The 14,409-nt window shown below is 27.3% G+C and overlaps 1 protein-coding gene across 15 annotated transcripts in view; it reads right to left on the reverse strand.

Moving 5' to 3' along the window:
• Positions 1-14,409, reverse strand: part of LOC123299653 (dystonin) — a 171,856-nt gene that overhangs the window by 51,380 nt on the left and 106,067 nt on the right. The window contains exon 1 of one of the 15 annotated variants that reach the window (XM_044882034.1): positions 3,650-3,698. The exons of the other annotated variants lie outside the window; for them this stretch is intronic. Within the exon in view, the coding sequence (XP_044737969.1) occupies positions 3,650-3,688 (39 nt within the window). The 5' untranslated portion in view covers positions 3,689-3,698. Of the gene's footprint in view, positions 1-3,649; positions 3,699-14,409 lie in introns of those variants that run through there. 15 annotated transcript variants of the gene reach the window in all.

Raw genomic sequence — 14,409 nt, forward strand, 5'->3', positions numbered from 1 at the left:
TCTTCACAGGCGCTAAAGACGATCAAGAAGGTGTTCATAAAATCATTTAATTAGTCCATTTTCGGTTGTCTGTCTGCCTGTCAACACGATAACTCAAAAACGAAAGGAGATATCAAGCTGAAACCTTTATAGCGTGCTCAGGCCGTAAAAAGTGAGGTCGAGTTCGTAAATGAGTAACATAGGTCAATTGGGTCTTGGGTCCGTAAGATCCATCTTGTAAACCGTTAGAAATAGAACAAGTTATATATATAAAAAGTTCCTTAAAAAAATTAACAACTTTTGTTTGAAACATTTTTTTGTAAGCATAACTGTTTACCCACGAGGGCGCAAATTAGGTGCACATTTTATAATATGTATTATATGGGAATATCAGTTATGAATGTGTGACTATCTAAGAATGGATATCTTTCTTTACTTACGTCACAGTTTCAACAATTAACTCAGTCAATTGTTTGTTTTCACTTGTTTATATCTCTCCTTTAAATATAGTAATAAATTAAATCCCGGTATAAAATGGTAACAATCTTAGAAATTCATTACTTAAAAATTAATAAATATATTTATACGATTTTAAAGTTTTATTTGTAATAACTACTTTTATGGTGTAGGCCATAATGATCGCGTTTACCTGAATTTATTGTTTTATTATTATAATATAATAATAATATTGATTAACAAACTAATAATAAAAATATAACATACTAAAATTTAAACAAACTAATTTGCTTTTGATATGAATATATTTATTTCGATTATAATAACGGAGTTTAAGAATATGTTCATTACGATTATAACGACAGTTCAAGGACGAATATATAAAATGATAATGCAAATAATGCTTTCAAACCAATGCCATGCCATATTAGAGGAACAGATATGGGCATAAACGTTCGTGAGGCGTCAATAGTTTACCGGGCGAAAATCTGGTACCATTTTTTTTTTGAAGTCTTGCAAATAAAGTAAAATATTTTTTGTGATTTTTTCATTTGGATTTTAAGAAAAAAATTCCAAGAAAGCGATATTAAAGAGTGAAAAATAATGCAAAAAATTAAATTTTTGGCAACGGCTCAAGGAAGACATCGATGAATATAACAATCTGCATTGCCACAAATAAGTTAAAACAACCAATTTAGTCGAAGAAATAAGACATTTGACCCCGGAATCGATTCCTCGCCAATAAATTTTTATGAGAGTCGGTGGAAAATGATTGTCTGAGTGTACTCAACAAAATCATATCCACGCGAATTTGTGCTTTTTCGATTTAGCCCATAAAGTGGGAAATGAAGTTATTTAAAATAAAAAAAAACTATTGGATTTTATATTTTGGACGGTTCTTTGATTCTCGATATTTTTTACCGTTATCGAGATTTGAAATTTAAAAAATTTCGCTGAAAACTAGTTATTGACGAAAATAAGGATTATTTAATTTTGTGAATCATGAATATGACTGTTGAGTACACTTAGATAAACATATTCCATCGGCTCCCATAAAAATCAACTGGCAAGGAGTCGAATCCTGGGTCACACTGCTTTTTCGAATTTTTTTCATCGATTAGAATCCAAATGAAAATTTGCGTTTAATATAAAATTTTCAACCCAAAATGCTAAATATCTGACCCTACGTTATCAATGATCACAGATCCCTACAATTACCAATGTTTTGACAGCCTTAAAATTCCATCTTGAAACAAGCACGACCAATTAGCCCCTAAGTTATTTAATTGTTTTTAAATGCTACTATTTAAATTTTTTGTATAATTTTAATGCGTTACTAATAAATTAGTATTTTAGTCGTTTTTTGGATAATAAATTTTTTGTAAATGACAAGTTTGAATAATTTATACGAATACTTTCCATTTTAATAGTTATGAACCAACTACACAAAATCATAAAAAGTGTTGAAGAAGCTTAACAAACTACTTAATAAAATCGAAAAAAGAACATCATAAAAAAGTATTTCCGGGCGTTAAAAGTGATGTTATATTATTGAAAGCAAACTGAATGAAATAAAAGGAAACAACAATAAAATCTTCAGTCAAAAATATATTTTCTAAAAATAAAATTTAAATTTATATGCTGCACTTTCGAGTCAGTCAGTGAATGCAATATATTATATGTTATTATAAACATTAAAATTATATATACAGTGCGTTAAGTTGGAAAATGATCCTTATACGAAATGTAATGTTTTTCCTTTAGATGATTAAGCTTTATTCGGCATTTTGCTAAATTACTTAATCGAAATGTGATATTTTAAAGTATATATCGAAAGATACTCATAAACAATAAATAATCCAAATATCTCCTTATCCCTTGATTAAGAATTCGAGTTAATTTAACGATTAGGTGAGTAGTTTTTGAGATATTGCCTAAAATCCTGTACGAAAAGATTTTACTTCGAAGTTATTAGGGATACCTCGAAAAATATGCATTTATTCGTCAGAATGAGCTGGATTTTCTTATTTATAAGTTTTTCAGGTCTTAGTTTTCCTGAATAATCCATAGACATGATCTGTAAGATTTTAAGATTGAATGATAAGCTTTAAAGGTATCGACGGAAGGAATGGGTCTGAGTTATCACCCCTAGAATACGATTTTGGTCGATATCTCAGTAACTACTGAAACAAAAGTTCAAGGGCCCGAATTTGTAAGAAATCACAAAAAAAATTTCAAATTCCGATGAAGCTTTATATAATTAAAGTATAATTTTGACCCAAAAAATACAAAAATTGGATTAATTCAACGTTAAAGTGAAAAAAAGTTTTTAAGAATCACCCAAAATCTTGTACGATAGATATTTTTATTTCGAAGCAATTCTGGAGATATTTCGAATATTATTAATTTAATGATCAAATGAGCCACATGTTTATGTTTTTTCACAAGAAAATTGTGATTAGTGATTTTCACAAGATAGTTGATTTTGCTGTGTAGCGTTTCAAGTTTCTGAAATATCGATTAAATGAGTAGTTATAATAACTCAGAATAAATCAACCTTCCCCCTCGTTTACGATTACTTTAGTCGATATCTCAGAATCGTTAAAAGAAATCAGTTTTTGAATTTTTTGGGTAGAAAATAGACTAGAAAATCATTTTTGTTCAAATGGTGGTTTTGGCAAATTTTATCCATTTTTTGCATTTTTCTTAAGGGGTACCGCAGGCTTAAAAATCGAGAAAATATCATTCAGAAATTTTTAGCTAGAAGTTTATAATTACGTTATATAAATTGCATAAAGATTTAATTTTATCGAAAGTTTTGATAAAAAATTGTCAAAGTTATAGAATAATAGAATTTAAGGGATAAAAATTAATAAACCTAATCCAAAACAAGGATAAAAATACTCAACCTAATTTTTTTTTCAGTCATCAATATATAAATTCTACTTTCGCTTTTTGTAATACAAAGTTTACATTTTCTCTTAGAATCCGATTAGCATTCTCTCCAAAAATTTATCGATAATAATCTGATATCACAATTTTCGTTTAACCAATTTCCCTTTCATTATATTAACTTGAATTACAAAAATTTCTGTCCAAGTGTGATTATTTTTAAAAAATAATCCAACAAATATTTTCCGAAAAGAATTTTATCAGAAATATTATTAATTGAGAAATTATGTTAAATATTTTTGTTGTTATGATAAAAACACACCTGTAATTCATATCGAAAATCATAATTGTGTTTCTTCATTTTTGCAAAACAAAATTATTAAAACTTTTTTAAAATTTTTTTAACACAAGAATTAAAAAAAATTTAATTAAATTAACACTTTGAACAAATGTCAAGGCCACATTAAAATTAATTGTTAAGTAACTCTACAAAGGCACTAAATAATTTTTTAATTAACTAATTAATTTCACACATGTTTCTGTCTAGCACAACATTATACAAAAATCAACACTTTTTTGGATCGACCTAAATAAAACTATTTATAAATTTTTTTGGCACTATTTAAAATTTCGTAACAATTAAATAACAATCAGTTTGTTTTTCGATTTAAATATGGAATGAATCAATTGACCTAGAAACTCAATTTTTGCACGATTTATTTATTCCGAAACACCGCACACGTAAATTTTTCACATAATGTATCGATTATTATTTTTTGTGTTAGTAAAAACCACCACTCTGTCTAACAACACGTGAAAATTTTATAGTTTATTTTTATATTAAAATCAATTTTTGTAAAAAAAACGATTGGCGGGGATATACACACACATGCCGGCGTCTCAGGCGCGACTGTTTTTATTATAGACGTCATTTTGAACGGTAATTGGAAATGAACATCGTGTACCATGACCGGCGCAGACGGGCGCATGTGCTTTTAATATATTAATATATATCAAAATCAAAAAAGAAAATAAATTGCAAGATTTTCTTACATAAGAAATTTTCTGTTTGCAATTGTTAAGAAATTTTATCGTATTTGTTTATTATTTTGTATTTGATATCAATATCCTTGATTTTTTTTTGTTACGGTTTTGATAAGCGTAAATTGTAATGTTGATATTTTTTTATTTAAAAAAAATTTACAAACTTTTAGGATTCCGTATCTGATTAATTTGAGAAAATTTAACTGTCATCGCAACTACTTGAATTTGATTTTAATTAAGTAGCTTTTTTATTGTTTTCTTTCATTTCGATGACTGACTGACTTCGAAAATGTGTTACGAAATAAAATTATGGTGGAGGCGACGTGAAGAATGTACAAATAGTGGAATCGTCCAAAAATTATAATTAGTTTGTCGTTTTTAAATAATTTATGTGAAAAATACTTTAAAAAAAAACAAGTTTTTATTTAATACGATAAAAATTTGAGAAACTCAGCTTTAAACTGTTACTGTTAAACGAAAGATAAAATATGCTTAATTACTTAAATACTCTGTATATGCTTGAATCTATTCCGTTTACGAAAACAATTTGTTTAATTTTAAAAAAGAAACATTTTTTGCGTTAATATTTTAATGGTTAAACATATATGGTCGATACTATTTGTGACGTTTCTGGGCACAATTTGGGCACCAACCAGTAGTTGAACCAGTAACTTGATTCTGGAATTTAGTTTGCGAAATTTATTTATTTAATTATTTATGTTGTAAAGTTTGATTTTATTTCAAATACTACCGAAAAACTCAATTAATCGAAAAAAATATAATAAATCAAAATATTAGGTTAGGTTATATTAGCTGTCCACGAAGGGCATACTTAGGCTATAGAGCCCATTGTTATACCAAATATGTGATTAATTTCATTTATCAGCTTCTCAATTTCAGAGGCAGAGTGCACCTCTTTCATGCATATACCTTGCACTACACCAGCCCATCACAACTATTAATTAAATTAATTTTGTTGCGACGGTGGGAATCGAACCCACTACCCTAAGCATACTGCGGACGGAATTGGTTACGCCTTAACCAACTGAGCTAATTAGAAATTATAATATTTAACAAAACTCAATTTTGCTCATTTTTAATTATAATTCAAGATTTTGTATATCTTCGAAGAAAAGTAGAAATTGAAAATTTATTTCCGAAATGTTTTTAAAGTTCCAACATTTATCAAACACTCCGCGATAATTTCCTGTTTTTAGTTAGGTAAAAAATAATAAATAGTCATAAAGCAGAAATATATTTAATAAATTAATTATGGATGATATAAGACCATAAATTTTTTCAAATTTTTTTTTCACCTATTGTTTAATTTTTTTGTGGAATATGATGACAATAAATATTTAAAATATTATGCTAATCAATTCCAATTTCTTCCATTTACGATTATTATTTATAATTATAGATTATTATTAATATTTATAATAATTATAGAAAATTGTTTTCGTATGAGACAACCTTGCCGAAAACGGAAACCTATTTTTATATTTAAATATAAATAAATAAAAATGTTATTTTTATACTTGATCCATTAATTAAATAATTACCAGTTTTAATTAATAAAAATATATAAAACCTGATGTAATTTTTTAATACAAGATGATTTTTCTACTTGTTTTTTAATTTTTCAAGGATTTTAATGACTTATTTTTCATGATTTCAATCTACTTTTGGTTCAGTAGTTACGAGAAAAAAACCCATTTATTTTATATTTAGACTTTATTATAAATTATAAAACTTTATCCTTAATAATTGTTAAACTAATAAATAATGATACCTAACTTATAATTGGAAATAATTTTCTAGTACAATCAAAGATATTAATCTTTTTAAATCGAAAGCTAAAAATTGTCGAAAAACAGGATTGCAAAAAAGTGGTTTTCGTTTTTTTTATTGTTATTTTATTTTCCCGACAAGTAAACTGAATAATAATAAATAATACCTCAATACTATTCAAATAGTTTTCACAATTCTAGATAACAATGGTAGGAGCGCAAATAAATACATTTGAATAGTAAGATGTAATGTAATATATTATTTATATGCGTTTCCACCATTTATTTCATGGGTCTTAATTTTTTGGGTACGTAAACCTCAAAACATTTTGTGGTGGACCGAATTGTGAATCTAAACCATCTTCGAATCCACTGGAACACGCACACAAAATTTCTACAAAATCTGTCCATCTGTTTGAGAGGAATTCAATTTCAAACACCGATGACACGAGTTTTATTCACCCAAAAGTGCTCAACGTGCCAACGAAGTTTTCACTTCAAAAATAAGATTTCATCCAAGGAGAGATCATAGTAAAAGGTACGGTAGGCTACGTGAAGAGAGAGAGAGGGATTCCAAATAGGCAGGAATTGAACCACGTAGTTTATGGACGCACCCTTACATCGAGTGTAAAAAGTGTATGAAGGAAAACATACTATACTGAATTCTAACATATCCCAGGCTTCTGATTTATAATCTAACTTGGAGTTTTATTTCCAGTTCGCGACCAAGTTACTACTAATTGGTCGTAAACCTTTATATTGTTCCATTGCATAATCCATTTTTAATCTGAGCTAAAACTCCCACACTCAAATGACAAGAACACAATGAGATAACACGATACAATAACTTTTAAGAAAACTGTGTATAAAAAGGTATTTTATATTATTCAAGTTAAAGTAAATATCGTTCGTTATCAATCAATCATGCAAAAATTTTGAAATTGATTACATTTTTTTGTGGTTTATCATTATTGTTTAATAAATTCAGGGAAATTTGAGTCTTTCAAAAGAATGAATCATACTTTTTTAATTAAAAAATATCAATAATTTTTATTTTTTATCTAAATAATACTAAGGTATTTAAGTATCTCATTGCATGGCTTAATTTTGTTTTATGAGTAATAAAGTGCATTAATTGAAAACATAAATTAAATATAGGTATTATCTCTTAATCTTTGGCTTAATTGTCGTGTCGATGTAATCATGTATAGTTTAGAAAATTCCCAATGAGTACACATTCGGTGGATTTCTAAAGACTGGATATTATTGATAAATTGGTAAGTAACCTGTTAGTCTAAATTGGAACTACTGAAAACGGATCTTTTTTCAATGTTAATTAGTACGAATTATTATCGCCAAACTATCTAAACAAATTTTTCCTTTATTTGTTAAACCAAATTGCTTCCAAATCCGGGAATGCTTCAATTTAATGTTAAATAAAAAGTCCATGAGCACAAGAAATATCTACCTTGAAAGAAGTTTTATTACTTAGTACATTCGTTAATTTAGGCCGTTAAAAACAGTTAAAATGATAAATAACTTCATTAATTTTTAAGTAAACAAATTGTAAAGGAAACGTGTCAATTCAAACGATAGCCTTTTAAAGATTTTGCTAGAACTGCGTGTAGCATTATTTTAGATTGAGTAGTTATGAGCAAAGATTTAGTCTTGCAAGACTTGGGTCATTACTAATCAAGGAAGGGTAGCCCAGTCCTTTTATGAAAATAACTACCTTTTTCTTGCGGCTTCGTTGCGTGCAAATATGTATTTTCGCTGATATTATAGACTTAGTCTATAATGTCTATAATATCTTAGGGTGGAGGCAAAGAACTAACTAAACTTAATACTGAGTTAGAAAGGGTTCTTTCGGTGAACAGACAATTAGCCTTTCGGGTGAACTCCCTCTGAATAGCGTGAATTTGCAGTATTTTGTAATTTTCGACTTTCTGGTTAAAAATCCATGTCAACACACCGATGGGTCCAATTTCATTAGCAATAACATGGGGCGTATATCCGACTTAATTTTCGCGTGAAAAGAAAAGTCACTAGTAAACTTAAATTTTATTTAAACACCTTTCCAAAAATATCCCTGAAAATAGAATGAGTAAGCAAAAAGTTTTATCGCTCAGTTTTATACAAAAGTGAGGTATTTATAGGCAGATCTTTAAAAATACAAAAAATGTCTTCCAGAGACTTTCCTTGAGATCCCAGTGTCCTCAGATCCGAAAAAATTTATTACTTGCCTATGGTTGAACTTTTTATCTTGACAGTTACTCACTTCGAACGGTAATTTCAGACAATTTGACGGATTATCATTTATCAGTATTTTTTTAACGTTGCAATGAAACGTAAATATATTTGCTCGAAATAAAATAGTGAAAAATATGGCACAAGGTTAGCGTGCTGAGATGCTGTTTTAGCATCATTCATGTGAGAGAAACATAAAAATGTGATTATCATGCTAGCATGTGACCATCCAACGCACATTATAAAATGTTTGTCAAGGACACTATTTTACAATTTGATATTTAAAACAGTTAAAAAACAAAACAAATGTTTCATCTACTATAGCATGGCATGGCGGTAAGGTTTTCTTATGAACGATATTTATCATATTCGTGTATTATTACGACATTAGTTTCAATGATAATTCATGAAGTAGTTTTTAGTTTTTATTTTTTGCTATCACATTTATATTTATTACCTATGACATCAGCATTTCATTTAGAATTGATGATTTTATTGTATGTATGCTAGTATTTGTGAATTTATCTTTTACATAAGTTACATTAAATAAAAAATCATTAATGCAATGAATAACAACAACTTTAGCTACCCACACGGTATATGCAAAACAAATGTTTATATAGTTTTATAAAGAGTACCTCATAAACTATTCCATTTAACTAATGATTTATATCAAAGTAGTGTAAGGATGTCGAGAAGATCAAGGTTAAATGATGAGCACTTCTCATCTCAAATGTTGCACTAGCAGTGACCTGGGAACCTCTTTTGAAAATTTGTTTATTCTGATTCACAAAATTATTTGCTGTCAGTAGATTAAATTTAAATTTCACACCCCTAGTGTTTGCTATATCAATTACTTAAAACTTCACTTCAATAGATATATTCTACCAGTTAGTATAAAATTTGAATAAAAAATTTTTGATCGGCTAAATACTGTTTTTTTACTTTGAATTTTCACAATATTATTTTAATGAGTGATTTTTGGATTGGTTCCCCAAATTTGCCTTTTCCGGTGTCTTTACAGTTCTAATTTCGATCCTGCAGCCCCGAGAATCGCGCTAAAATAAGAACATTGTACATTCAATCTGGTAATTATTTAAAAATCTGAGAAAAAAACTAGAAAATCTAAAATAACATCTATTCTAAGTTTTGGTGCATAGAGGCTCAAAAAGTAAAATGAGTAAGATTCGCAAAATAAGTGTAAATTCAAGACTATTCAATCTCAAACGAAAATATTGTTTTATATTATTGTACGTACAAAAATTTTGAAATATATAAATTTATAAATAAAAATTATTTGGAACACTAAACATTAAATTATTCTGCATATGACCAATTATGACTTTTATTGAAGTTCACTGAATTATTTATTCAAATTTCAGTTAAATAAATATGTAATATTCGTGACATTACTAATAATAAACAAATAAATTAAAATTATATTCAATTTTTCTTTTTTGAAACTTTGTTATACAATATAGATCCGTTCGTTATCATTTTTTTTAATAGTTTGCTATGTCTTGAAAACATAACGAAATAGTTTGCTATGTCTTAAACAAGTTGAAAAAATCCAATAAAATAGTACATTTACCAAAAAGAAAATACATTTCATTATTTAATGTAGCTAAGTTTAGAGATATCGCTAGTAAAATAAATATTTCTAAGTAAATCCATTACTATGTTCATTAAAGTGAGACAATATAAATACCCTCAATAAAATAAATAAACTCAAGAAAATGCATAATACTACTGCTAAATTTAAAAAACACGATTGCTTTTCGCTGAAAATAAAAAATCGCGCTGATGGGGGGTGGGTGGTATTTGGTGGTCAACCTTCCCACCGCGCTCAACTTTTTGAACCATACTCTTTAATTTTGACCGATGACATCCGTAATATCTGAGTCGTCGAAGTTAAAATTTGGCAAAAACGCATTGCCTGACAGGATGTCGTAATTCACTAGAAACACTCGATATTTGCAATGAAGATGCGTTTCCAAAAATCTAACAAATGCTTCGCGTCCTGGCAGTTTTACCTGTGACATAAGCGACGAAAAAACGCTCCTTATGTCAGAATATCGACTAAACGCTTTACCCTACCTCAATATCCATCGCAGTGTAGATGTCAAGTGCCCTGCGCACGGGCCTGAGTTAATATTATTGAAGCAGTCATTTCATTTTTATGCGCTTAACGGATTGTGTCAGTTCATTCTACGGATTGTATGGGTAAGTTTATTTTAAAACGATTGAATCTCTTGCTACGTCTTATCCAACCAAAAATATATCTCAAGCCTCAACATTAATGGGAATATTGACCGATTTAGTAAAAATATAAAAATGTTATTAAGCGGATAACAGAATCAGAAAATCTACTTTCGTAGGTAGTAGCTTGGTAATAAACTGCAAATTTATTTTTTTACTATTACAAGATTCCAAAGTGTACCGGCATAAAGTAAGTAATACATTTTAGTGTGGGTATTCAAACGCCTCTTCAAATTAAACAACCTACTCTAAAATAATACCGCACCTATTTTTTATGTGATTACTATTAGTTTTTTTGTATAAACTAAGTAATAATTATTATTTTATAGAAAGTTCTTATTCGATAAATATATATTATTAGATCATAATTTATTTTTATGCAAATAATTGCATAATGGTGTGTTTTTAATCAATATTTTTAGCGACATTGGAAATTAATTGATTGGTACTTAAAACACACCTTTGGTGTGACATCCAAAAAACAATTTGCTTTCATGGGAATAATTAAATTACAAGGCGTCATGTCATTTGAATCAGATCAGTTATTCGTTAATAAGTAAATTTTTGTATTCATGATTATTTTATTATTATTCAGTACCTGGATGGCCTGGCTTTGCTCGGTATTTTTTGAGTAAAAAAAACACAAATTTTATCACTAGTATAAAAATCGTTTAAAATATCTCCAGACAAATACCAATTTGAATGTCCCGGTAATGTACTTTATTTCGTTAACTACGATAAACACCAATAGATGTCAGAAAGAGTCATATTTTGCAGTTTGTTTCAGTTTTTCTTGAAAACACGGATTAAACAAAATTTTCTAAAAATGAAACCTAGCTAGATCAATTTTTCGCCCCAAAAACCCCTTGAATAATATTAACCCATTTCTAACATCCCACTTTGTCAAATACATCGAATTCTGATAGAGATTCACAAACTGTTAAGATGTCAAATCGATCTCAATTTATTTTCGCGAATTATTTCAGATCAAATATTTGACTATTGATAAATGGAAAATAACCTGGTATTCTAAATTGGAACGACTAAAAAAGGATCCCTTTCCTGCTTTAATTAGTCCGAATTATTATCGCCTGGTGGCGGGTTTATTGAATTTGAATATTTTTATTGGTCTTTAAAAATGTTATGTACAAGTATTGCCATCTGGTATTCTAAATTGGGACTACTGAAAACGGGTACATTTTCCAAATTTAATCAGTACGAATTATTATCGTCAGTTGCCGGAGTTGTAACTTCCAGTTATCAATAAGCACAATCAAAATGTGTTAACGTATTATAAAATTTGATTTTGATTTTCGGGGTGGCTACAATAATTTCTTATCCGAAATATAATGAATTACGTGACTAAAACGAATAATAAGTCGTGATTAAATACATAAAATTATGTATTCTGTGTTAAGAATACATAGTCTGATTTTATTAGTTAACAACTTTATATTTATTGAAAATTTTATTTTAGATAAACCTGAACCAAAACGATGCATTTTATGAATTCTAAGTTATAATTTTTTAATCATTTTCCGATATAGTGTTGTGATACAACCATAATTTACGTATAAATGATAAGTACCTGGATGAACGAGCTTTGCTCGTTATTATTGTTTTTTTTTTTTTTTTTTTGGAAAATAGTTTCCGAGATAAAACGATGTTTTCCAAAATTCAAATCTATAGCTAGATCGATTTTTCCCCCTTGAAACTCCCTGCATACCAAATTACATGAAAATCGTTGGAGCCGTTTCCGAGAGAAAACGACGTTTTCTAAAAATGAAACCCACTAGATCGAATTTTCTCTAGATCGATTTTCTCCGAGAAAACCCAGTGTATACAAACTCCAACTCAGCGTCAAGCGTTAGCATGAAAGGTTCCCAAATAGACAAACTACTACCTTTTTTAAGCAACATTGTACAATATCCTAACCAATTCAATTTCATCTTTTATAGTTGTTTAGTGTCTCTAAACATTTTAACCAATAAATATGGATCTATATTTTATTATAATACATAGATATGAATCTTAATAATAACAATAATAACCAATAAACTAATTTTATATTTAAGCAAACCATTAAATTAATAATAGCCTTTAAATCATATAGCACAGCAGTGCGTATCGTAGATTAATTTAAAAAAAATGGAAAATCGAAAATTGAAAGTGTATAATGTATGCTGTATATGTGAAATGTGTATGCTTTTGCTGTGACTATATATACAGGACATAAAATAGCCCTTTTTCACACCCTTATATCTCAGAAACTACTTGAGCTATAATGTTGAAACTTTCAACTTAAGTAGATATTTACCCTGGGACGCCGTAAATCAAAGCTCACGTTCACGGCTCTCATCGTTTCCGAGCAATAACGCGTCAAAAAACGGCCACGCCCCGAAATTTTGTTACTGACTCATATAAATTCACAGCAAAACTGAGAAATGGTATCAAGATGCGGTTTTCATTAAAATAAATTAGAAAAAAATCATACCCCAGAAAAACTTCCAAATATCAAAATTTTTAACGGGAAATGGGAAATTTCGCTAATTAAAGGTGCATTTTTTCCGTATTTAAAATACATGGTAAAATATGAACCAATCAGAAGGCTAGTTTTTTTTCCTATACAATTTGTATGGTAAAACTTAAATACGCTTAAAAATTTGTTATTTATATAATTTTAATTAAATATTGATTAAATTTGAATAAATATTATATAAATATTCAAAAATTAATTGTGTAATTCAATATTTTTAACGGGAAATGGGAAATTTCGCTAATTAAAGGTGCATTTTAATCCCTATTAAAAATACATGATAAAATATGAACCAATCAGAAGGCTTGTTTTTTTTCCTATACAATTTGTATGGTAAAACTTAAATACGCTTAAAAATTTGTTATTTATATAATTTTAATTAAATATTGATTAAATTTGAATAAATATTAAATAAATAATCAAAAATTATCTGTGTATTTCAATATTTCCAACTCAAAATATTATAAAAATTAGATTAAATATTTCGTCTACAATAAGACCCTATGAAATTCAAAGTACCATGTAGAAAACACATAAAAATTAAATAGTATTTCTAATTTACTGTTGTAGTAAACATGATTTATTTTTTCAATTTCTATAATATATAAAATAATAAATTATAAATTTAATAATAATATTTATTTTATAAATTAAAATATATTTAATTGTTTTATTAACAATTATTAATAAACATAGTTTAATATTAATTATTTCAACCATACAAAACAATAATATTTTCAAGGTAAACTTAAAAAGTATATGTTTTTAGTTTTTAGTATTTATTTAATATTGATTTATTATAAATTATTAGTATATAAATAATTAAAAAATTTAATATATATAAATATATATATTATAATATAAGATTTCATTATTAGAAAAACTTTTTTTGTCAATAATGAAAACGTATTATTATGAAATGTGTTAATCGAACATTGACAAAATATATTTCATTAGAAAATACTTTTATTTATGCATTAATATCAATAATTAACTATTAAATTAATTTTTTCATAATTATATAAAGAAATTTTATACTGATATAAGTATTTATATATTATAATATTTATTTTAAATATAAAAAAAATGTATGATAAAATATAGTATTAGAGTATTTGTTGAGAGTAATATCATTTATAAATTTATCTTGTTAATCAAATTTTTTGTTACTTAACTTATGTATTGAGAAAATATATAATATTATTT

Source organism: Chrysoperla carnea, chromosome 1 (genome assembly GCF_905475395.1).
Source record: "Chrysoperla carnea chromosome 1, inChrCarn1.1, whole genome shotgun sequence".
NCBI lineage: Eukaryota > Metazoa > Arthropoda > Insecta > Neuroptera > Chrysopidae > Chrysoperla > Chrysoperla carnea.